Below are 26,835 nucleotides of genomic sequence, written 5' to 3' on the forward strand. Positions count from 1 at the left end.
TTAAAAAAAGGGAGAACTTGACAGCTATGCCCACAGTGTCAACGGGCCACAGTAACTTGCTTTCCTGCTATTGCAAGGAATCTTACATTGCAGACAGAGGCTATAAATATGCAGTGAGGCAATTTAAATCCCACATAGCAGTGGCCTAATTTATCATTTCACTGTATCTGATTGTAGGTCAGGTTTTCACCTCACCCATAATTGTGCAGGGTCATGTCTGTAGATTCTGTCGCAGATATGAATATAATAAAACACCTGTCTGACCTTGGAGGAGGTCATAATCAATGGCAGAAAGAAAGAAAGAAAGAAAGAAAGAAAGAAAGAAAGAAAGAAAGAAAGAAAGAAAATAAAAAGGAAGTTAGAATTAGAAAACAAGGTTGAAACTGGGCAATCGTAAGATTACAACTCCATTAACGAGGAAACATCAATGCACTTTGTTAGCTAGGTTGCTCCTGCAATGAATAAAATGGCAAAGAATCACAGTTAGCATGCAGCAGGGGGCAGCAGCATACTAAATATGAACTGGAGATTTGATAAAGAACTAAAGAAGTGACCATGTACATTTCCACCCTCGCTCTCTTTTGCAATTTATGTATTCTGCTGCTGGCTACCTTGTTTTGCTTTGATACCTCCAATCCCAGAAGGAGACAGGGAGGAGGCATGGCAAAGATGGGGATACATTTTCACTTTTTGTCTTTCCCCACCACACCCAACGGAACAGCCATCTCTGCGCAAGTTGTCACTTGATCAGGAACGGCAAGCCTTAAATTCAGAGAACCATAGAACTGCATCTAGTCATCTAGGGTCATCTAGTCCAACCACCTACAAATACAGAAAACTGGCACATCTGAATGGGACTCTAGAGTGCAGATGTGGGCTCTCCAAATTGTATTACTGTCAGTGGTGTTGCACTTGGATGCATGCCCCGACCTGCATTCTAACTGGGATGGAGACACATTTAGAAAGCATGTCAAATTTGCATTGTGCCAGAAGCCGTGCAGCACAGATAGTGACCATTTTTGCACTTAGAAGCACGTCAACTGGAGTTTTTAAACTATGAAAAAGCATCCCTGCACATAATTAAAAGATTTCAAGCGGAGGAAACTTGAGCTCAGAAAATGCGCTCCTGAATCCCTTCCCATAAACCCCTTAGATACCACCTTCTTGAGGTTTCCAGGATTCTTTTGAGGAGTGTGAAAGTCAAGTTCTCTACCTGTCCCCCGCCCTAATTTGACCTGTGAAGAAGTAACCTGCCTTACAATGTTACAGGATTAGGGAGGTGGGTGGAATCAGGCTTGAAAAATGTGTGCCTGAAGCCATGAGTTCTCCAAAGCTTCCTGCTTCTATTTTAGAAGCAGTTTCAATTGAAATGGCTTGGTGCTATCCAAGCTAGCCCCCCACCCCCCACCCTCCAATTAATTGGTGGCTGGACAGGGAGCATAGAACCACTGGTAAAACAGAGCGTACTCTTTCCATGTTAGGACAACCAGCTGGCTTTGGGGCACTTAGGAAGTGCTGCACAACAGACTTCCGACAGGTGGGTGGAGCAACCCACCCATCAATCATATGATGTCAAGTTGGCATGCGGGATGGGATTTGGTTGCCAGCTCAAAAAGGTTATCCACCCACCCTTTAGGCCAGGGGTCAGCAACCCTTTTCAGCCATGGGCCGGTCCACCGTCCCTCAGACCATGTGGTGGGCCAGAATATTTTTTTGGGGTGGTGGTGAACAAATTCCTTTGCCCCACAAATAACCCAGAGATGCATTTTAAATAAAAGCACACATCCTACTCATGTAAAAACATCAGGCAGGCCCCACAAATAACCCAGAGATGCATTTTAAATAAAAGGACACATTCTAATAATGTAAAAGCACGCTGATTCCTGGACCGTCTGTGGGCCGGATTGTGAAGGCGATTGGGCCGCATCCGGCCCACAGGACTTAGGTTGCCTACCCCTGCTTTAGGTAATCACTCTTAATGGCCCAGTACCAGGCTCCCCATTATTTCTCAATGGCTCTGCACTTAGCTAGCCCAGGCCAGTTTGCATAAGCTAACCCTTCAATTTATTGTCTGGTACAGCTTGCATTTTCCATTCATATCTCCAATATTATCTAAATATCACTGTTTATTAATTCTTACCATTCACTAACAGACTCTAATACCCTAAATCTATGACAAGATACATAAAGGTAAAGGACCCTTGGATGGTTTAGTCCACTCAAAGGCGACTATGGGGTGTGGCACTCATCTCGCTTTTCAGACCGAGGGAGCCAGCGTTTGTCCACAGAAAGCTTTCTGGGTCATGTTGCCAGAATGACTAAAGTGCTTCTGGTGCACAGAGGACCATGATGAGTGCCAGAGCGCATGGAAACGCCATTTACCTCCCCACCACAGCAGTACCTATTTATCTACTTGCACTGGTGTGCTTTCGAACTAGGTTGGCAGAAGCTGGAACAAAGCAACAGGATCTCACCCCATTGCACACGTTCGAACTGACAACCTTCTGATTGGCAATCCCAAGAGGCTAAGTGGTTTAGACCACAGCATATTAAAAGATCACAAAAGAATGATTTTATTATAAAGGGGGGGAAATAACACAAAAAAATCTATAGGCAGCCATAATAAAAGGGGGCGGGGGCAGGACATGAAATAGCAACTGTTCCAAGGGGCAGCCAATTGTCCCCACTGCTCTCAGCCGACTGAATCAAGCTTAGATTCCATAATCCAAAAAGCGGTTTTATCTGCCGAAGCAAATGATCCGAGCTTCTTAACTTTGGCATGTCAGGATAATGGGTAATCCCGAGGAAAGCCATCCAAAGAACAAATTCCAAGTGAAATAAGTTTGTCCTTTCGGGTGGAATTCAACATCGCACTATAGCTTGCCAGACAAAATGATCTCTCCTTCTCCTCCCTCCTCCCATGTGCTGTTCTGGAGGTTCTAGATCACTAGAACTTGTCGGGATCCAATGCAGCTGATTGTTTGAGGATTCAGGTCAGACAAGCCCATTATTTTTGCGTTATGTATGCTTTTATAATTGCAAGCTGCTTTTAGACTTTTATGAAGTGATGAATAACTGATGATGATGATGATACTACACAGCCAGTTTGTCCCCCTCCTAAGAAATATGTGTCAGTATGCACCTTTCTCTCATATGCTACCACTTAGGACCTGGTGGAGAGCCACGTTTGTTTAGCACCCAAGAGATATGTAGGCACTGTACAATTGCTCTGCAGATAAATTTATTTATTTACTTTAAAGCTAGTTGCAGGGGGGAAAGTCCGAAACAACAGTGCTGTTAGCTACTGTCCTCTTCATCACCATGATCCCACCCACCCACGAGCTGCCAGCAGTCTATAGCCCAAGCTGTGCAGACTGAGTGATCCATAGTTGCCCTAGCATTTGTCAAAGTGATCTACAGCTACAATCTGCAGACTAATACAACAGTGCTTCTTCCTCTGCACTGTGTGGGCTTGGAGCTGCACAGCTATTCCTGGCTGTGATGGTTCTATCTGTCAGGCCATCTCGTGCGTTAACTAGGCACCACCATCAGAGTCCAAAGAAAGAAAGGCATGTATTCTCCAACTGAGTATACCGATACATGCTGAGCATTTCCTCTTGACATGGTTCTTATACCGGGAGTTTACAGTTCTGTCCTAGATGCGGGTGGCACTGCGGTCTAAACCACTGAGCCTCTTGCGCTTGCCGATCAGAAGGTTGGCGGTTTGAATCCCCACAACGGGGTGAGCTCCCGTTGCTCGGTCCCAGCTCCTGCCAATCTAGCAGTTCGAAAGCACACCAGTGGAAGTAGATAAATAGGTACTGCTACGGTGGGAAGGTAAACTGCATTTCAGTGCACTCTGGTTTCCGTCACAGTGTCCCAAAGCGGTTTAGTCATGCTGGCCACATGACCTGGAAAACTGTCTGTGGACAAACGCCGGCTCCCTCGGCCTCAATGGGAGATGATCGCCGCAACCCCATAGTCGCCTTTGACTGGACTTAGCTGTCAAGGCATCCTTTACCTTTACCTTTTACAGTTCTGTCCATACATAGGTGAGATATAGTATGCAAAATCAACAGCCAAAAAAAAAAAGGATACGTGCATAATGGGGACATTTGACAGCTATGTTGCTATTAACATACATCTCTCTGGTAGCTCAGCTGGTAGACCATGAGACCCTTAATCTCAGAGTTGTGGGTTCGAGCCCCATGTTGGGCAAAAGATTGCTGCATTGCAGGGGTTTGGATTAGTTAACCCTTGTGGTCCCTTCCAGCTCTACAATTCTATGATGAATGTAAGCCCCTTCCAGGAGTCAAATGTTTTACGTATTCCTCTCTTCCCTCACTCCCCAAGTTCTTCTTTTTTGTCCTTTTCTTATCTGCCTTCTCTCCATTTTAAACTTATTATTTTTTCTTTGAGGGGGAAAACCTGTGCTGAAATTTTTGGGACAGTTCTAGTGGTAACATATAACCTCAGTTGTCACAGCACATAACAATAGAATAGAACACACATGAATTATGCACTTAAATATGTTTCAATCAAACATTATAAAAGGGAAGGACTTACATTGTGGAGTTTGCACCCTGTCAGAAGAACATAACATATCCTGCCAGATTGTACACATAACATTTCAAACAAAATGTTAAATACATGCAGTCTTAGTTTTTTTTTAGAATATTTTACATAAATGGTATTTGAGATGCAAATCTAAGTTGGAGCTGTTAGTTTTCAGTGCTTGCATAAACTTTTTTATTCAATTGTCTAGAAGGGGACGCTTAAGCCAGTTTTTACAAACTACCATTAATGGGAATTGTAAAGGTAAAATCACTAACCTAGATCGTATGCATCTACAGTACAATTTGACTGGCCACATGGAAGCCAGATATAAGCCCATGCAAACTCTATTATTGGATTTTCTTCAGGCTATGCATTTATTTTTTAATTCTCATAGCAAAAAGTAAAAATTCAAGAATACATAACATTTGCAGGGTAACCAAAATGCTTGTTTACAAAGCTATTGTACTACCAAACTTACTATATGCTTGTGAAACATGGACCACTTATAAACGCCATCTCCAGCTCCTCGAAACATTCCATCAACAGTGTCTCTGAAATTTTTTACACATCACTTGGGAAGACAGGCGAACTAATATCAGTGTACTGGAAGAAGCAAAGATCACCAGTGTTGAAGCAATGATTCTTCAACATCAGCTTAGTTGGACTGGTCATGCTGTGCGGATGCCTGATGATCGTCTTCCAAAGCAACTACTCTATTCCGAACTTTAAAAAGGAAAGCGTAATTCTGGTGGTCAACAAAAGAGGTTTAAAGACTGTCTCAAGGCAAATCTTTAAAAAATGTAGTATAAACAGTGACAACTGGGAAACACTGGCCTGTGAGCGCTCCAGTTGGAGAACAGCCTTTACCAAAGGTGTCATGGGCTTTGAAAAAACTCGATCTCAGGACACAAGGGAGAAATGTGCTAAGAGGAAGGCACGCTTGGCAAATCCACACCGTAAACTCCCACCTGGAAACCAATGTCCCCACTGTGGAAGGATGTGCGGGTCCAGAATTGGCCTCCACAGTCACTTACGGACCCATTGTTAAAACCGTGTTTATGCAAGACAATCTTACTCGGCTACAAGTGATCGCCAAAGAAGAAGAAGAAGAAGGTGTGAGGTTGCAACTTGTTTGGAACATGAGAATCAACTGGTGTCTTCCTGAACATGCACCCTATTGGTAATGACCACCAACTTGCATGGCTTTGAAACTCATTGGAGGTTTTTAAGCAGAGGTTAGATGGCCATCTGTAATGGATGCTTTAGCTGAGATTCCTGCATTGAAGAGGGGTGGACTAAATGAAACTTGGGGTCCCTTTCAACTCTACAGTTCTATGACTCTGAGGACCAGGCAGATTCACAGAGGACAAGGCTATCAGTGATGCCCATGTATTACCCTCACTATGCATCTGAATGCCTGTTGCTCGGAATCACAAGTATGGAGAGTGATGATGTTACATTGCTTTGTGCATGAGCCAACATGCATACATTGTACATAGGCCTAGGGACCAGATTTTTATTTATTAATTACAATTATTTGTATGCTGGCTGTAAGCAGAAAGGAAAAGTGCTTTGGGGTGTGAAGGTATCGGATATTTTTTAAACTAACTTATCAGTAAGTTTTATGCCCACATTTGGTGTATTTCAAATGAGACTCCTGCTTGGAGATTCCTGCATCTGAAAAATTGTTGAAAGAAGCAAGAAGGATTTTGATAAATAGCAGGGTCACTTCTCAGCGCCTGCTTGACATTTCCGCCCATCTGTAAGGCTGTTCGATTAGGTTACAGGCATATTAGCCAGCACCCCTCCTGCACCCCTGCTTTCCTCATTCCTTGTAGCAATGGTTTAGACCCATATTGCTTCCTTCATCCCTACATAGAGGGAATGTCTAATAAGGACTCTTTGAGGATTAGCATGAAAACGGATGCAAAAGGAAAGTAAGCCTGGCAGTCTAAAAGCCTTGTTAGATTTAAATCCACTTTGGATTCTTTTGCGCTACCTAATTCAAAGTTATTTATTGCTGGGATGCGAATGTAAGAACACTGTAAGGAAATGCATTCAATCCAGCTTGAGTTTCTCAAAGAAATTCTGTAATCAGCTTTGACTCTTTGGCCTTAGTAAGAAACAAGATCATTAGGCTAAACAACAACTTCAGGTGATTATGAGGCTCTGGGCAGGAAGTTGAAGCAATTAAATGCACAAATTGTCATCTCCTCTGTCCTCCCAGTTGAACGACATGGCCCAGGGAGAGAGGGAAAAATAGGGGAAGTGAACAACTGGCTTCGCAAATGGTGCAAACAGGAACGGTTTGGATTCTTAGATCACGGTCTGCAGTTTCTTGAAGATGGACTTCTGGCAAGTGATGGCCTGCACCTCACAAAGGTTGGGAGGAATGTTTTTGCCATGAAACTCAAAAACCTCATCAGGAGGGCTTTAAACTGACTTGTGGGGTGTGTGTGATGCAGCAGCTAAAAAAGCCAATGCAATTCTGGGCTGCATCAATAGGAATATAGCATCTAGATCAAGGGAAGTAATTGTACCACTGTATTCTGCTCTGGTCAGACCTCACCTGGAGTACTGTGTCCAGTTCTGGGAACCACAGTTCAAGAAGGATACTGACAAGCTGGAACGTGTCCAGAAGAGGGCAACCAAAATGGTCAAAGGCCTGGAAACGATGCCTTATGAGGAACGGCTTAGGGAGCTGGGTATGTTTAGCTTGGAGAAGAGAAGGTTAAGGGGTGATATGATAGCCATGTTCAAATATACAAAAGGATGTCATATAGAGGAGGGAGAAAGGTTGTTTTCTGCTGCTCCAGAGAAGCGGACACAGAGCAATGGATTCAAACTACAAGAAAGAAGATTCCACCTAAACATTAAGAACAACTTCCTGACAGTAAGAGCTGTTCGGCAGTGGAATTTGCTACCAAGGAGTGTTGTGGAGTCTCCTTCTTTGGAGGTCTTTAAGCAGAGGCTTGACAGGCATATGTCAGGAATGCTTTGATGGTGTTTCCTGCTCGGCAGGGGGTTGGACTGAATGGCCCTTGTGGTCTCTTCCAACTCTATGATTCTATGATTCTCACTATCAGATTTAACCACTTGAGTGTCTAGTTTAATATCTGAAAACACATTTCACACACGCGAAAGAATTAATACATTGCTGGCACATAAGAAAGCAACAACAACAACAACAAAAAACTCCAGGGGAGAAACCCCAGTGGTTTTTTAAAAAAATCTTTATTGCTTTAGGAATGTGTAATCTATACTGAGTAAAAGAGAATTGTGTCAGCAGTACTGTAGAAAATCGGATGCATTACAATAATCAAAGGCCACTAATGGTGCTTAATAGGTAGCATTTATGTAGTATTTTTAGACTGCAATCTTATAGGTACTTAGGTGAAAGTTAACCCCATTGAACTTTGTGGGACATACTCTAGACCTGGCATATTTAGGATTGCACCATTACAGTATTCAAAATGCTCCATGTACATTTTTGTGTCCTGACCTTTACAACAACTCTACCATGTCAGGCAACATCATTATTATGCCCATTCTGTAGATGGTTGGGCTGAGGCAACCTAACGAATTCTTAATTGGGATGAGATTTGAACAGGGGCTTCCTGACTCACAGATTAATTTTGAAACCAGGAGGGCTGGGGGGGGGGTGTTTTTGGCTGGGCTAGAAGCTGGGGAGAGAGGCTTGCCTCTCTCGGTGTGCTGAACCAAAGCCAAGGCCTTTGGGGCTTCCCAGAAAACCTAATGGAGACGCAAGATCCGTTGGAGTGCTAAGGCTGTGAGCCCTTCCATCCTGTGCTCAGGCTGTATATACATGAAAATAAAACCATATATCCCAATGATACCACAGTCTCCATTGGCCTTCATTCCACGGAAACCAAACTCTGGGTAAGTGGTAGGACCCCTGGAATCTCGAACTGTGCAGAGATCAGGGCGCATGCAACACTATAATTATTATGCGGCAGATTCAATTAATGAGTTCTGCTAGAGCAGGCACCCCCAAACTTCGGCCCTCCAGATGTTTTGGACTACAATTCCCATCTTCCCTGACCACTGGTCTTGTTAGCTAGGGATCATGGGAGTTGTAGGCCAAAACATCTGGAGGGCCGCAGTTTGGGGATGCCTGTGCTAGAGGAAGCCTGCAGAAGGACTTCCACTAAAACAACTTAGTTTTTTGTTTTTTTTCCCCTTCTCCACCTTCGCACCCAGCTCGTGTGCCCAAAAATTGGTTCAGGGCAGCTGAGAGAACCCCCAGAGCAGTGTGCCAGGGGAGGAGAGGGGATTGTTTGGTCTGGCAAGCTGAAATGCAGCACTCATGGAAGAATTGCCAGAGAACTCTGTTGAATTCCTACCTATCTGCAGTGCCTGGCATCCAATCTATTTCTCCCCCTCTGCTGTTAGATTAGTACCACTCAGTGACTAAGTATGTTCAAGCCAAGAAACTCTCTTTATTAGACCACCTTCAAACTTCATATTAAAGTCACTCGTCCAGTACAGATGGGTCCTTGGTAAACAAATTGACAGCTGTGGACTCTTTTCTAGAAATGCCTGGAGAAAAGTCTGGCAACGATTATGTTGTTCAGTAAGCAGAAACTAATTCCCACCAGTGTATGACCCCCCCAGACATCCCCCCCCCAGTCATCAGATCTTGATTCACAAAGTTATTAGAAATTCAGAGATGATCTTCAAGCTGAGCATCGTATTGATCAGGCAGCAGGCGTGGGATCACTGACTTTCAGAAGTAGCCAAGTGCAAACAGTGCGGTTCCTAGCATGGCAGTGGTGTTTGTGTGTTCCTTAAGCTCTGGCATAACAGAAATAAATTCAGTGGCTTGTGTCTCGATTCTGCTCAAATTTCCCACAGCAAAACATACAGAGGATAGACGAGCACCAATATGGGAGAAGAGCATCCATTGTGGATGATCGTTTTTTTACACATGGCCCTACACAGCACTCAAAATGTACACAGGTCTCAAAAATGTAGTGTACTTGATCACTTTCTAAGACACATAAACAAGTTCATAAGTGAATCGTGCCTGCTTTGTGTTAGTATTTTAGCCATCCTTAGCTGCTTCAGCAAGGACTACTGTGATTAGTGTAAATCACATGAGTGTCTGAGAGAGTGTGGGAAGGGAAGTCTGTCTTATCTCTTCCGCCTAAGTGTTGTTATTTTAATGTTAGTTTCACTTCTGATGCGTTGCAGTTCTGTACTGTTGTTCGGAGAACACAGACGTGATCGGTACATAGATTGCAAATAAAGTAGTTTAGAACTACCGATGAGTCTTTCTTCTCACTACAAGATGCTGGAAGACATGCACGCTCTTTTCATGAGGAAAGGGTCGCATATTACTGGCGCTCTGGACTAAAGGGACATGTCAGCCAGAGAGGGCCACGAAAAGACACTCCGGAGTATTGGGGAGTATGATGTGACCCCCAGAGTGTTTTTCTAACACTTTGCACCTCGTTTGATCCTATATCAATGCTAAAAGACCAGTACAGTGGTACCTCTGGTTACAAACATAGTTTGTTCCAGAGGTCCGTTCTTAAGCCGAAAGCGTTCTTAACACGAGACACACTTTCGCTAATGTGGCCTCCTGCTGTCGCCACGCCGCTGGTGCATGACTTCCGCTCGCAACCAGTTCGCAACCAATAGGATCTACTTCTGGGTTAATGGAGCTCATTACCCAAAGCGTTCGTAAGGAGGACGGTATGTAACCCGAGGCTCCACTGTATGGGGAACCTTTGGCCCTCCAGATGTTGTTTATCGGCAGCTCCCATCATCCTTTGCCTCTGGCCATCTTTGTGGGAGCTGATGGGAGTTGTAGTTCAGCAACATCTGGAAGGCTACAGCAACAAATGCAAAACTGACTGTTGCGGGAAATAACTTTTGAAACACAATTCTAAAAATGATTAATTTTGAACTGAATATGATCGATTCGTTAACATATTTTCAAGTTTGCCCTGCCAACAGTTATTTAAATTCTAATGGCCTCAAATCCCCAGCAAAATATGAAATGGTAATCAAAATATTAAGATCAAGACAAGGATTGATTCGTTCCTCCCTTCCCCACATTGTGCAGTGACTTTTAGCATCCCTTTGAGTATGGTGTGCATTTGGGGCAGATTGCCTCTAGAAATGAACTGTATTTCAATAGAACCACCCATTTTAATAACAGACAGAAAGACTGCTAAAAATGTTTAAAACAGTGTACCCATTTTGTGTCATCTTTATCATGCCTGAATGCATTGTGCAGTTCGAGAATTTTGATTTTAGGTTTTATTCCATGCACTACTGGACGAATATATAATAAATGTTTCCCCCCCACCCCAATTCTGCAAATAGGCTTCCCACTGATGCACAATGCTTTACAGTTACACATTTCCGGAATACAAACTTTATAACCAGATGATACAAATTTCAATATGCTTCATGTTGGCTGGATCATGCCCTTCCTCTTTTATGACTCTATGCTTTTTTCTTGCTTGCCTGATTATATTCCTGTTCTTGAAACTTTCTAAGTCATTTCAAGTGGAGCATCACTGATGGCACATCCCGTACCTTGGACCTTAAATTGATGCATCTTGGTTGCTTGGAATTCAAATAGCTTGATTCCTATAACCTTATTTAACATAACTTATACTGTCTACAGCTCTAAAGGCATATGAACCATAGCATAGGCGTGCTATAGTATCTATAACAAGGAAATGGTAGAAATGTTTAAAACCTGAAGGGATTATAGGCAACATATCCATATTAATTTTATTGGCTTGTGGACATGCCCTTTTTGTGCACATATGTCCATTTGGACATATTCTGATGTAGCAAATTATATGTTTTGGGGATCAGATCTTGGTTGACATTATTCAAAGGCCAGAATATGAAAGCCCCAGCACAAAAATGTACTGGAAAAAAGAAAAAGGGGAAGTTGCTTTTATATGCATCATGCCTACATATTTAAATGTGGCAAAAGAACAGTAAAATTCTAGCTCAAGAAAGCTGAGGGCAAATAGTAAGACACAGTTGATTTTATTAGAGCTTTATGTGACCCACAGAAGGCCAATATTGTTATTCTAAGCCAGGCATCCCCAAACTCGGCTCTCCAGATGTTTTGGGACTACAACTCCCATCATCCCTAGCTAACAGGACCAGTGGTCAGGGATGATGGGAATTGTAGTTCCAAAACATCTGGAGGGCCGAGTTTGGGGGTGCCTGTTCTAGGCACACCCTCCTTTGAAGAAATCCCCCCAAATTATGATCATTCAAAAATGCATGACTATGAGAATAATGTAAGTAAACAAGCATACCATGAATTTCCTTACTGTTCTGGGTAGTGTTTTTTTTAAAAGGAAACAAGATAATTCAAAGTGTCAGCAGATCACAAAAGTTTTTAATTACATACCTAAGTAGTCACATATGCTCATATTCCATTAGCAAAAAAACATTGTCAGTGAGAGCCTTGACATCTTATATCAACAACTCCAGCAGTGGATTATTCTTGCCTGTGTTTTGTTTTGTTTTCCCCCCTCTCAGCACCGGAGAAGGATGCACATTTTATCTTATGCAAATTAAACAGATTTTTAAATATTAAAATCGCTCTGGCATACCAATTAGAGCCATCTAAGTGGTGCTGCTGCTTACTGTTATATAGTCCTCCCCCCCAAAAAAACACCCCTATTTGGCCAATTAGCAACTATATTTACAAAACGGTAGCTGTCATAAATGTTGAATATTTGATGGCCTGAAGTCATTACACGCTCCTATGTGGCTGCCTCGAATCAATATAGAATCCTAAATGTTACTAAAAAGCGGTAAATGCACATGAAAGAATAGGCTGTGAAATAATCACCACCGTTTGCAAAAAAAAAAAGGGCTAAGAGTCAGAGCTTCCCCTTAACCCAGTGGTTATCATCCAGTGTGCCGTGGCACCCAGGGGTACCGTGATTGATGGTCAGGGTTGCTGCAGGCAACACTAGCCTCTTCCTTCCCTCCCTCCCTCTTCTGATGCCCTCTCGCGTCTCTGCCGCGCAAAGGCTTGCACAGCTGTTTGATGCAACAGCCCTGGCTACAAGCTCCCCAGGTGAATGGTGCCTCTGGGGCTGGCCAGGGGGTGCTGGTTGCCAGGAGCTGAGGCAGCTCAGAGACCCGGGGGTGCTGTGGAGGCTGCCTGGAGGACTCCCAAGGATAGGGGAGAGGAGAGGAGGCTGAGGGAGCGCTCCAGAAGGGAGCGTGATCGAAAAAGGGCGAGAGGCTGCTAGCTCTGCAGGCAAGGGATGACATAACTGGGCTCCTGAGCCCCACAGGGGTGCCGCAGAAAAAGTGTAGTTGGTCAAGGGAGACATGGACTCAGAAAGGTTGAAAACCTCTGCCTTAAGCAGATGGGAAAGCTTTGAGACTTGCCACACTATCCTATGCAGGTTTACTCAGAAACAAGCCCCACAAAGCTCAAAGGAAATTCCTCTGGTAAATGCATTTAGGATTGCAGCCTGAGCTGTCAACTTTCGGATTTAGGGTTGCCAGACTCAATAGAGGATGGGACTTCTGTGCCTTTAATTGCCCTGCTCTCTTTTGAGTCTGGAAACCTTCAAGAGAAACCAGCAGACCCTTTGCTTGGAAGTTAAACAAAGGGTCTGCTGGTTTCTCTTTAAGGTTTCCAGACTCAAAATAGAGCAGGGCAATTAAAGGCACAGAAGTCCTGTCCTCTATTGAGTCTGGTAACCCTATTCGGATTTGAAAATAAGGGATCAGCAGCCTCACCTGTCCCGGGGACAGTCTACGGTATATCTAACAATCCAGGATAGCAGCGGGAAACGGCGCTGGAATAAGGGAATTTCCAGTAAAAAAAGGGAAGGTTGACAGCTGTGGCTTGGAATAGGGGAGTTTCCAGCAAAAAAAGGAAAGGTTGACAGCTATGCTTCTGAGAGCAGAGGGAACTTCACACAAGATGCCGCCATTCAGCAATTCAGTATAAGCTTTTCTGCTGTATCAGCCCCACTGAGCAGCGCCTCTATTCTCTAGCCACCAAGGCAAGGTTGGCCCTATCATTAGGCAGACTGAGGTATAAGAACATAATAAGACACAGCAGGAAGGAAGGCAGACTTAGAGGCAGAGTGCTGGTACTGACCTTTAAAGCCCTAAACAGCCTCAGCCGAGTATACCTGAAGGAGCCTCTCCATCCCAATCTCTTGGAGGTTCTCCTCTGAGGGTCTTTTGCTGGTTCCCTCACTGCGAGTTACAGGGAACCAGGCAGAGGGCCTTCTTGGTAGTGGTGCCCTCCCTTCAGATGGCAAGGAGATAAAGAATTACACAACTTTTAGAAGACATCTGAAGGTAGCCCTGTACCAGGAGGTTTTTAACGCTTGATGTTTTTATTATGTTTTTATATATGCTGTAAGCTGGCCAGAGTGGCTGGGGAAACCAGGGTATTATTTTATTATTATTAAAAAATACAATTACATATACTTAAACTTGGTTACACTTTGGAATTGACACTAAAGGGTTTCTGTTAATTTTTTAAAGATTTAACAACAAAATAGGTACAGATTCTTATGTAAACTACTCATTTAGGAACCCCAAGTGCACAAAAAGTGCACTTACCAATAAAAAATCAAAACAAAAAAACCCGCACAGAATTTTGCATCCCTACTGTTACCAAGGAAACTACTTTTGTTATCCACAGGTTGCACCAAGTCCGCTTCACTTGGCTTATCACTCACAAACAGGTAGACGAGTGTTCAGGAAACAGAGATGATTTCTCTCCCTCTCCAGATTCTGTGAGCCCACATTCAAAAGAAAATAATTGGAACAATCTATCTATAAAAGCAGTGTGCATTGGTAGGGAATGTATAAGTGTGCTAATTTATTGTGTTGTGTTAATTAGAGTTGGAGGTATCTGGGTGTTTGTTTTGGAATGGGGCATGACAAAAGTAGAACAAAATCGATGCAAATTCACCGATGAGTGCAAATATAAATATATGTTGTGTGTGCTCCTTTCTCTCGGGGTTTATTTTATGTTATGGAAGGGTTACGTTCTTAAATATAAACCTACTAATCTATTAAGATAACCAACAGCATCCCTCTTTTGTGTCCAAAATCTATGTTTGCCTAGCTCAGTGGTAGAGCAATCACCTTGCATGCAGAACATCCCAGCTTCAATGTCTGGCATCTCCAGGTAGGCTTAGCCCAAAATGAGCTAAACCTGCGGCCCTCCAGATGTTTTGGCCTACAACTCCCATGATCCCTAGCTAGCAGGACCAGTGGTTGGGGAAGATGGGAATTGTAGTCCAAAACATGTGGAGGGCCCCAGGTTTGACATGCCTGAGCTAGACAATACTGAGCTAGATGGACCTGACTTGGTATAAGGCATCTTCCTCTGTTATGGAAGAGGTTCTTCTTAGTGGCAGCACTGAGGCTCCAGAACTCCTTGCTTAGGAAGGCCTGCCCCATGGACATTTGCTTCAGAATGAAGCTTTGGCTGTTAGTAGCTTCATGAAAGTAAGCCTGATGGTTTATAGCTTCTGTTCTTCACTGGTTTTATCTGCTTCGTTTGGTTTCAATATGATGTTTCATTGTTTTGGACTTCTGAACTGCTAATATATTTTTTTCTTTATATTTTACTGTTAGCTTCTTTGAATGTTTAGGAAAGCTGTGAAATAAATATTTTCATTCATTCAATTGATTATGTTGCCACTATTTACCCTTTTTGTGCCTGAATTGTGATTTCTTTTCCTTCAAAATGTTAATGGTGTGCTTACTAGCCAAGGTGTGGGGGGCCTCTGGCCTTCCAGATGTTGCTGAACTACTGCTGCCATTAAGCATGTTTGCTGGGGCTGATGGGAATTGTAGTTCAGCAACATCCAGAGGTCCAAAGGTTCTCCATACCTGCACTAGCCTGTACTATTTAATAATGGGAACCTATTCCTAATGATGGATGTCCCATCGTAGAGCACCACCGCTGGTCCTAGAGCAGCTGGTGGTTGCCATTGTCCAGGGCTGAGGCTCTTCCCTTGAGGCTGAGTGGGCAGAAGGAGTTGCGGATAGGAGCCAACTGATGATAAAGATGCCAACTCAGAAGAAATCCTTACAGTGCTTGGCAGAGTCCTTTGGTCCCTGGCAGCTGATGGTTTAAGAGAATGCAAGAAAGCACAGGAAATAACTATGATGAGGCAACAGGTGTTATTTCAACCAGAGAGAGATTAGCAGTTGTCTCTGTGTTGACTGTAGATACACATCTCACTGGTCTTGGCCAACTGGTTGCATGTACCCAGCAGTGGCTTTGGAGGCAGATACATGTCTCACTTTGCTGCAGAAGATGCATGCAGGCAGCTCAGATAAAGATTAAATTATAAGTGGAGATGTGCATCCAGATCCCCATTAGCAATGCAGGAGGAAAGCTGCTTCCATGTACTGACCTCTCTTGTTGAAACAGGCCAGCAGGCAGGAGGTTTATTAATATTGCTGCAAGAAGAGTTTATTTATGGTGTGTGTGTGTGTGAAGCACTATCATGCACATTTCCAGACTGCCACGAACGGCACAAGAAGCAAACTCTGCTAAGCTGCCATTTGAAATGCAGCTTAAGCTTTGGAGGGCCGAATGATGATGTCCGCTTTAATTATTCCTCTCATTTGCCCAGCATGAACCTGTTTGATTATGCAGCTCATTATCAGATAAATATTGACTCTTAACCATGTGGTTTGGGATTAGTGTGCCACAAATTAATGGCACCCAGGAAGAAGCAAATCCAGTTGAGACAACTGGTGGGGGCAGAGGACCTGCTACCTACGCTATGTGTTAATGCAATTTCTTAATCCATTTATCATGGTAACGATTAGCCCGTGTTGCTTGATCTTAAGACATTGATTGCTTCTGGCAGAGAACAATGTTCCAACAAGGTCGGAAGAAGGTAAACTTTTCATGTCAAGTCTCTTGCTGGCCTAGTTAAATAAGTGAGACAGTTGTTAACTACATCATTGCCTCCTGTATAAAGAACTCAGTGTTAGAAGATGGTACTTTTGTGGTGTTGTGTATGTGTGTTTCCTCCACTTTACTATGCCATCTGCAGACCCTCCAAGTATCCCTATTTTCTAGGGACAGTCCCAGATTAACAGAAGCCATCCCAGTTTCTGGTTTGATCCTGGAATATCCCGCTTTTCCTGAGGATGTCTTTATTTTTATCGGAGAAATGTTGGAGGGTATGCATCTGGCTATACAATGGTAGGGCCTATGTTCACACCGCAACCTCTAGTTCAGCAGTTATGTCTTCTCCAAATAATTCTTGCAACTGTATATTTGTGCGTTGAGAATTCTCTGTTATTATTACTAATTTCTGTTCCACACACTAAATTACAATCACCGTGTTTCCCTGAAGAGAAGGAACAGCTAGAAAAACAGCGTTAAGTCTGCGGCATAGAGTTAGAAGAGCTAGTTAATCAGAATGGGGGTGGGGCAGAATCAATTTTTATTCTTTAAATTTATTTCCTGGCTATTTAAGCCAGTAATTTAAGGTCTGCTTGTATAGCAGAGGTATCTGAGACCATTCACAATTCAAAGTGTTCGTGCTGACCTTTAAAGCCCTAAATGGCCTTGCTGCAGTATACCTGAAGGAGCATCTCCACCCCCATCGTTCAGCCCGGACACTGAGGTCCAGCTCCAAGAGCCTTCTGGCAGTTCCCTTCCTGTGAAAAGTGAGGTTGCAGAGAACCAGGCAGAGGGCCTTCTCGGTAGTGGCACTCGCCCTGTGGAACACCCTCCCATCAGATGTCAAGGAAATAAACAACTATCAGACTTTTAGAAGACATCTGAAGACAGCCCTGTTAAGGGAGATTTTTAATGTTTGATGTTTTATCGTATTTTTTTACATTCTGTAGGGAGCCGCCCAGAGTGGCTGGGAAAACTCAGCCCCAGATGGGTGGGGTATAAATAATACATCATCATCATCATCATCATCACTGTGAAAAATCATGAACAGAGGCTGCATAACACTTTGGTTGTGCAACATCTTGTGAATTAAATCGCACACTGAAGGGAAGAAGCTGGTTCATTCCCCTTGTGTCTAGCTGCCTGATACCACCTCAGACCATTTGCCCACCTAGCACAGTATGGGTGACACTGACTGGCAGCAGCTTTCCAGGGTTTCAGACAGAAGTCTCACATTCCTACCTAAGAGGATTCAACCTGGGAGCTTCTGTGTGCAAAGCAAATTTTCTGCCACTCAGCTATGACAGCCTTTCCCCTTGTGGAAGATAAGGAAGTCTAGGTCTAATCAATGCCGGGATGGGAAGCAACATTGATCCACTATGTACGCACCTTGAACCCCATCATGAACTAATGTTATTAATGCAAAAAACAACTAGACTCAATGGTTTCAAAGCAACAATCTTTGCTGTCTTACTGGGAGTTTCCCATGTTCTTCTCGCTAGCCAGGAATGGGAAATCTAGAAGTAGTATTTGTAAATATATTCCAGGAGCTGACTTCTCCTTCCAACCAACGGCATCCTATATTTCATTGCTCATCCTCCCTTCAGCAGCGATACAACACGGTTCACAAGCTCGTCATGACACGCAGTAAAATGCATATGAAAAGCCACAAAAAACAAGACAGATATATTCTACTACATAAGGGAGCTGTTAAGCATTTCAGATGTGGTGGTTGAACCTTACAGCTAACATTTAATTCTGTGCTTTCTAGTCTATCAACAAAGATTTAAGATAGAATGTCACATTTTGGGTTGATACTGCCTCTTGGGAACTGCTCACATATTAGGCAGAGAAGCGATTAGGCAGCTGCAGAAGGCTGCTTACAGATTTGCTAGGAGTAAGGAAACATATAATTATGCAGTTTGGCATTTTATGTAAAACAAATCATTTTCACTGCCATCTCTGTGCCTCCTTCTCTTTTGAAAAAAACCAAGCCCTGGCCAATTTGCCAATTAATAACCTTCACTTTTTTACACCTTAAAGAGAAACAGCCATAAAACTCCTTGAATAAACGGGGGTTTCAGCAGGATCTCAAATGCAGGAAATTGCAAAAAGTTTCTAAAGAGCCTAAACACATCAAACACTTGGGTTCAAAACACTAATTACCACCAATCCACAAAATCTGCTGAGGTGTGCACATTAGTCAATATACACTTGCTTTAGGCATTCAAACTTCATACTTTCAATGAAACCTTCAATGTGGATTCAGATGTCAAAGAACCCTGCATAGAGGAAACTGCCTCATACTGAGTCATGCCATTGGTTCATTTACTGCAGTATTGCTTAATATTGACTGGCAGTAACCCTGTACGGTTTCAGGCTGGGCTTTTTTTCAACAGGAACTTGCCAGAACTCAGTTCTGGCACCTCTCAGGTGGGCGCAATTATTTTAAAAGGTACATTAAATAGACAAGGAATGGTTTTAACCCTGTTTTGCTGCACAGATTTTGGATCTGAATAAGCCTTTTACTAACAAGGCAAATACAAAACGCCGTATTTTTTAAAATAAAGTCTTGTCTGTAAGCCACCCAATTATTGTTAAGCAGTCATATAAATCTAATAAAGAAATGGGCCAATGTTAGTCATGCTCAGCACAGACCCACTGAAATCAATGGACAAGTCATGTAGTTGGCGATCACAACATCAGAGGCAATGCAGATATAGAGAAGGTTTCATGAAGTGTGTAGACCAGGGGTGTCAAACTCAAATTCATCGGGGGCCGCATCAGCAGTTTGGTCACCCTCAAAGGGCCGGTTGTATCTGTAGGAATATGTGTCCACTCTTTATTATCATAAATTATTGTCACTGCATTCAATTATTACTGTTTTTTGTAATAATGTAAGTAATAACTAGCTCTGAAAGCAGAAACATAGTCAGAATAATGGCAAGTAGATATTCAAATGTACAATTCTTGTACAATTTATTGAAAAATGATTTTTGGTAACTGCACTGGGTGGTGGAGGCTCGCTAGGGTTTCATGCAGGACCTTTGCAGAGCTACTAGTACCTGGAGATGCTGGGGTCCTTCTGCATGCAGGACAGATGTTCTGCCAGTGAGCCACCACCCTTCACCAAAGGGACTGGCTGAGGTTGACTCACTGGAGCTGCTCTGGTTCCAGGGTTTATGGGCCAGAAGTATAAAGCAGCATCCCTTGTTTCTGAGGAGAGGGAGAGGGAGAGGGAGAGGGAGAGGGAGAGGGAGAGGGAGAGGGAGAGGGAGAGAGGGAGGGAGGGAGGGAGGGAGGGAGGAAGGAAGGAAGGAAGGAAGGAAGGAAGGAAGGAAGGAAGGAAGGAAGGAAGGAAGGAAGGAAGGAAGGAAGAAAAGAGGGAGTGGGAGGGAGAGAGGAAGGAAGGAAGGAAAGAGGGGAGAGAAAGAAGAGTAGGAAATAAGGAAGAGAATAAAGAAGGAAAGAAAAAGAAAGAGGGAGAGAAGACGGAAAGGGAGAAAGAAGGAAGGAAGTAGAGGGAAAGAAAGAATAAGAATGAGGGAGAGGAAGAAAGTTGGGAAGGACGGAAGGAAGGAAGGAAGGAAGTAAGGAAGAAAGAAAGAAAGAAAAGAGGGAGCAGGAGGGAGAGAGGAAGGAAAGAGGTGAGAGAAAGAAGAGTAGGAAAGAAGGAATAAAGAAGGAAAGAAAAAGAAAGAGGGAGAGAAGACAGAGATAAAGAAGGAAGGAAGGAGAGGGAAAGAAAGAATAAGAACGAGAGAGAGGAAGAAAGAAAGGGAAGGGGGGGTCGCCGCCTTGATTCAGCGCCAGAAAAGAGCGCGAAGGGACCCAGGGGCAAAAAGCATTTCCCCGGCCCCAGCTGTTTGTCGGCGCTTTGTTGGATCGGCGCTTCAGCAGCAAGGTCCCACTGCTGGGTCCCGCTGGCTGGGGCGCTCGGCGGGCCACATGACAAGGTCTGGCGGGCCGGATTTGGCCCCCGGGCCTTGTGTTTGACACCCGTGGTGTAGACTGTAATTTGGAAGGCAGTTTCTGGGGAATTTCATCATACCCAGACATGTGGATTCAGGACACAGTTTTAGCCTCTGGTCTAATGTTTATCATCAGTGGCACCCATTTACTTTCTCTCACATAAATAAATACATACCGTATTTTTCCGTGTATAAGTATAGTTTTTTTCCTAAAAAATAATGTCTAAAATTTGGGGATGTCTTATACATGGATACATCTCTCCCCCCCCCCATTTTCTTAAATCGGAGTCCCCCAAAATAGGAGGTGTCTTATACATGGCGGCGTCTTATACATGGAATAATATGGTAACTTCCTTCTTTGTGCTTAGGAGAAAAGCTTGCCCGTTAGTCAGAAACCTGGCTGGCCCAGTTGCCCGCAACTGAGAAGATGGGACTATGTGTTTCTGTCACCAGAGATCACTCTTGATCTCTGCAGAAAACAAGCCCTCTTTCAACGCATATCCTATGAATAAGAGCAATGGATATTTAGCTCATAAGAGTTGCAGAGACAGACAGTTTTTCAGATTTGCTGTTTTCTTTCGTTTGAGTAGCACTTGCTTCTGCAGGGGTGTCTTTCGGGGGTGGCAGAAATGGAAATGGACTCCCATCACAAAACACTGATCTATGTTCCTCATGTAACTAATAATGGTCAAATGTAGCTCCCGTTGATTGGCAATTTTGTCACACAGTGCCAGACAGACTTCTGGCTCCAGACCAAAAATAAAATAAAAATTACTTTTTGCCCTTTATGATTGCTCTGCGCAAAAGCTGGAACCTAATTCCCACTAAGGTACAGTTGGACCTCAGGACATTTCTCTACCAGTGCAGAGTTCCGAAAGTAATAAAGGATGCTCAGCTGGTATTGAAATGGCACCTCACATTTATGGCTCACGGGAAGTTCTTTGAACGTTTCGTGGTCTTAAAGGATTGCTTAAACACTAGCACAAAAAGTTTATTAAAAAGAAATCGAGGAAATTTAGCTTGTTTCAAACTTTAGCAGCTTCGTTACGAACAACTTGAATACCTGACTTTTCAAAATAAAATTTTTAAAGCCAATTTTCTTTTAAATTTCCGCTAGGAGGGTCCCGGTGATTCACCTCCCACTGTATGGAAGAATACTGATGCAATCAACTCCTTTGGGAGGAAAGCCAGGATATAAATTTAATAAATACCTCTGCCAGGGAGACGGGGCTAGGGACAGCCAGAGTCTTAGTGGCGGTTGACAAAGCAGAGGCCTTGCAAGCTACTACCAGACCAAGGCCTGGAGGCTCTACAAAATGTTTGCTTTGGTTACTGAGATGGACAAACAAGGCTTGGATGCTGCTTGCAAGATAGAGAGTCTTTCACGGGCCTGTACAGTTTGCTTGTTCTGTTGTTCTGTAGACAGGTGCATGAAGGAGGCGGAACAGTTTATTAGCAACCTCCTTCGTCCATGTTTGAGACTAGGTTTGGATGGAACCACCAGGTTAAAATACAACAGAGAGGCAAACTGGTGAGCTGCAAACCGATCTAATAACTATGGCGATTCTAAAATGAATGTGGAGTCGCACAAGTATTGTGGTTTAAGGTTTAACAAATAAAATGGTTCTACAGATGCCATACCCTGCTACACTAGTCAAAACAGTGGTCCAAGGAGCCATGAGGTTCTGGGGTCCCTGAATTGGAAGAAACAGTGGAAGAGAACAAATTTCCCCAGGAACATGGGAAGGTGCTTTATTCCGAGTGATAAAATTGGGCTATCTAGCTTAGCATTCTCTACTCTGATTGGCAGAGGCTCTCCAGGGTCTTAGGCAGGAGTCTACTGGGACCTTTTTCAGGCAAAACAGATGTTATGCCACAGAGCTGTGGTCCTTCCCTGACAGAGAGCTTTCCTACCACCAGTGTGCTCCCCATGCAATATGTCGGGTGTATTGGAAGTTCCATAGCTGCCAAGTTCCGGATTGAAAAATCCGGGACCAGCAGCGGCGCGGCACCAGAAGTCGCTTCTATGCGACTTCCGGACATAAACTTCTGGTGCCGCTTTGCCCATTTCCAAAATGGCTGCGGTGCCAGAAGTCGCTTCTACGCATGTCCAGAAGTGCGTAGAAGCGACTTCCGCCGCCGCCTGATTTCCAGTGCCCTTACATGGGCAGAGCGGCACTAGAAACATGGCCACCGGCAGGAGCTGTTTTCCGGGGGATTTACGGGATATAAATCCATTTGGGAGACCAGCGGGAAATGGTAAGAAAATACGGGAGTTTCCCAGGAAAAACGGGGTACTTGGCAGCTATGATTGGAAGTCACACTTTCAGCTAATGGAGGACAACAGCAAGGCTTAACAGAACTGGGCAGTTCTGTAGGTGGACACGTCTTGGAACATCTTGACCCCAGATCCCCAGCAATGAACCAGAGATCAGTGCAGGGATCTCTGGACAAGCAAAGGATAGGAAATAATTCCATAAAAAGAGGTCAGGAAAGAACCATGAAGAGGATCAGAACCAGACAAACACCATTTTAAGCCAGCAACCACTACCCTGAGACAAGAGAGAGCCACACATTGCTTGCTCTGTGTTTTTTGTGTGTGTGTGTGTGTGTTTTTGTAATGACTATTGCTCCCTTTGGAATGTATTGCTAAGGAACAGCAAGGAGAACAACAACAGTAACAACAGTGGCGATAGGAAGTAATAGACCACAGAACGGAATGTTTTTTTAAAAAACAACAACACAACACTAAAAGCAATGACAAGGCACTCCTATATCTCTTATTGAAGTGACCTGCCATAAGGGCAAACTCTTAATGGCCACACCAGATGAGAAAACAACCCGTACCGAACAACAGGAAACCCAGCAGCTCTGATTCACCCAATCAATGAACATATGATTGATTGTTCCACAGCGAGAGCTTTCTTTCACTGAAGGAGATTACACGTTTTTAAGGGGAAATATGGCGGGGTGTGTGTTTTGGCTCACCGATGGTGTAGTATCTCTTCAGCTCACCCCTCCGTGGGTTGCGCCGTTGCGTATTCGCAGTGTTGTTGTGCTCCTCTTCGGATGTAGCTGTGTTTGTGACAGGCGGCGGCTTAGGTGGTTGCATTGCATGTTGAGCAGCGGGTGCCAGAGGTTCATAACTTGATGCAGAAATATCGATAGACTGTGACTTTTTCTTTAGCCTGGAAACAAATGGTGATAGCATGCTATTAACATCTTCGTTGTAGAAAGTTGATGGAGAAAATATAGCTAATTCAGATTCGGTTTTTTCAAAGAGGCACACACACACACACACACACACTGCAGCAGAAACTAGTTAACAAGATCTGGATTAGTATATATATATATATATATATGTGTGTGTGTGTGTGTGTGTGTGTGTATATATATATATACACAGTATATATATATATATATATATATATATTTATATATATATATATATATATATGAAGGCAATCCCCATCAAGTCAGTGGGGATGTGTCAATCAATGAACTGCATTGTATTTTAAATGCAAAAGTGGTTTCTTTTCTCCTTAGTAGAATTTATTGGTTTTGGATCAGCTCTCTGAGGAAAAAAGGCTCCACAATGCTAAGATTGTGGTGTGTTTTAGAGTGAAAACAAAACCCTACCATCAAAATACAGGAGTATCAAACAGCCAGCAGTTTAGCTGCTGAAAAGAAAAAAGGATTTAAAACATTTATTGTGAAAAGAAAACCATCTCTCAGGAGACAGGAACAGTGTATACCACACTGAAATATGAGCTTGCTGTAAAATTGTCAGAGCACCCAGCGCCCGCAGAGATGTGAAATTAAAACAACAACAACAACACTTTATACTATTTTATTTGCAGAACTAAGAGAGTTCTCTATTCTCCTAAATGTATAAAGGCTTTGATATACATGGAGCATATGAGAGAGAATATCTTCAATTGAAGATGTTTGTGTTCTATTTGCAATAAAGTGCATACATCACATGAGCTACTATTGGTCTCCTCCCCAAATTTCTGGTTGTGCATGCTCATTTTTAAATGCAATAATTCTGCATTCATGGAATAAACAATCCCGAATAAGTAAATGCACAGGGAGAACACGATTTTTGTATCTTTGAAATGGGACACAAGAAACATTGTGCTTTCTGGAGTCCTTAAACTTTATTTTAATGATAGCTTTGATTTTCAACATCATTTCACTTATTTACTTCTATAAATTTGTAGACCTTTCCAATTGCTGTATTTCCTCAAGACATCATCATCATCATCATCATCATCATCATCACCAATGATGTTAACTCCCAGAACCTTTGGTTTCAAATTGGAATACGTGAGCTTTCCAAAGCTCTGCTCAGAGTAACTGATAAATTACCTCAAAAGGGGGGGGGTGTCGAGAAATTACCTCAGCTTGTTTTTCCAAGCCTTGTTCAAGGGCATGTAAAATTCACCCCGCCCTAGCGCCGCAACCCCAGAGTCATCTGCGACTGGACTTAACTGTCAAGGGTCCCTTTACCCTTTACCTTTAGGGGAAGGGCATCTCTCATGGGAGACCTACAACAACTTTTACCAACCCTCATGCAAAGTAATCACTGTGGCAGGGGGTGGACATTGGGAGGATGAAAAGGCTACCCATATGGGTCTTCTACAGGGGGTTTCAGTGGTTATTTCCTTCTCCCCCTTCCCGCCCCCTTGCTCCTGCAGGATCTGTTACCTGTTCCCCATGCAAAATAATAGAGAAAGTCAGTCAGTCTGTATAGCATAGAAAGAAAGCTTCTGCTTCCTCAGAGGCCAAGGGAGCCGGGGTTTGTCAGCTCCGCAGACAATTTTTCCAGGTCGTGTGGCCAGCATGATTAAGCCGCTTCTGGCGCAACGGAACACCAACACCAGAGCAGTCCATGGAAACGCCGTTTACCTTCCCGCCGGAGCGGTACCTATTAATCTACTTGTACTTTTTGGCGTGCTTTCGAACTGCTAGGTGGGCAGGAGCTGGGACCGAGCAACGGGAGCTCACCCCGTCGTGGGGATTCGAACCACCAGCCTTTTGATCGGCAAGCCCAAGGCTCAGTGGTTTAGACCACAGTGCCACCCACATCCCCATGTACTTCCCCTGCCCTGGTCCAAATCCTCAACACTGGTCCAAATTGAATATAATGAGTGACATAGCTCCAGTACATTCAATAGGGAGGAACAGAGCCAGTAATTTTTATCCTGCTTCGTTTTTAATCCAAGAGGGAAATAATTCCAGGACTTGTACTGCTTGCCTCTTCTTTATGGTGGGTTTTAATGAGTCCCTGAAGTTCTTTTCTGGGACTTGACACCTCTAGTTTCAAATAAATTGTGTTCATCAGCACATCTTAGATTTCCTAAATGTCACTCATGGATTATGATGCTAAGCTCTACTATTCTACACCTTAAACATTAAAGCTTTCAAAAGCCCACCAAGGAGAAAAGAAATATTTGGCAAATAAACTCTTAACACCCAAAAAAAAAAACCCAACCCACCCCTCTGGTGGCTTTTCAATTTTCACATTCAGCTTCTGCTTTTGTACAAGGACTGAATCAAGTAAATTAATTTCCCCTTTCTTGACATTGTTCTTCACTTGCAAAGATTAATTGCATTAAAGTTGTTCTCTTGGTTGTCTAACAAACATGGTAGATTAAATTATTTGATTGCCTCCACAGTAATAAACAAGTCCACTGTTTGATACTTTTGTGCTAAAAAACCCCTCTATTGAAGTAATTTTGTGCATGTGTCACAGATAAACTTGCCACCTTCCCCATGTGCACTGAATCCTTTGGAAGAAGAAGAGCAATGTAATAGAGATACATAATAAACAAATACAGATGTGACGGGGCGAAAAAGGAGAGAGTCAGGAGGAATAAGCCAAGATCAGAAAAGTGGCTTAGAGCAATCAAAATCTCAGCTGAGAAAGTAATTTCAGTTCAGATTTCAGAAACTATTGGCATAGGTCTGAAATCTCATAGAAAGCAATAAAATACAGTTTGCTGATGACCACACTGTCAGGGGCAAAAGGGTGTTGTTGTCCAACAACATTTGGAGGAAACCACATTGGGTAGTCAATATGGTGCCCTCTAGATGTTGTTATGAACAAGTTGGACACAGAGGAATGGTGGGAGAACCAGCTGGTGAACTACGAAGGGAAGAAGGCTCAGAGCATGGGGACTGCTGGTGGGAGAAGAGGGTGAAGACTGGGAGGAGGTGCTGGAAGCTGAAGGGGATAACAAGGCTTAGTGAACAGGGAGAGTCTGTGGCAGAGAGAAGTCCAGAATCAGAGGCAGAAGCTGAGGCGAGTGGGAGGAGGGAAGTCCAGAGGCAGAGATGAGTCAGGCTGGTGACAAGTCACGTGTGTCATGCCCCTGC

At 43.5% G+C, this 26,835-nt stretch overlaps 1 protein-coding gene across 3 annotated transcripts in view; it reads right to left on the reverse strand.

Annotated features, from left to right (window-relative positions):
* The window catches only part of OXR1 (oxidation resistance 1), a 234,133-nt gene that overhangs the window by 80,734 nt on the left and 126,564 nt on the right, over positions 1–26,835 (reverse strand). For all 3 annotated transcript variants that reach the window (XM_035125765.2, XM_035125767.2, XM_035125763.2), the window contains exon 4: positions 23,443–23,642. In XM_035125765.2, the coding sequence (XP_034981656.2) occupies positions 23,443–23,642 (200 nt within the window). The remainder of the gene's footprint in view (positions 1–23,442; positions 23,643–26,835) is intronic.

The sequence above is a fragment of the Zootoca vivipara genome, chromosome 8 (genome assembly GCF_963506605.1).
Source record: "Zootoca vivipara chromosome 8, rZooViv1.1, whole genome shotgun sequence".
Classification (NCBI taxonomy): domain Eukaryota; kingdom Metazoa; phylum Chordata; class Lepidosauria; order Squamata; family Lacertidae; genus Zootoca; species Zootoca vivipara.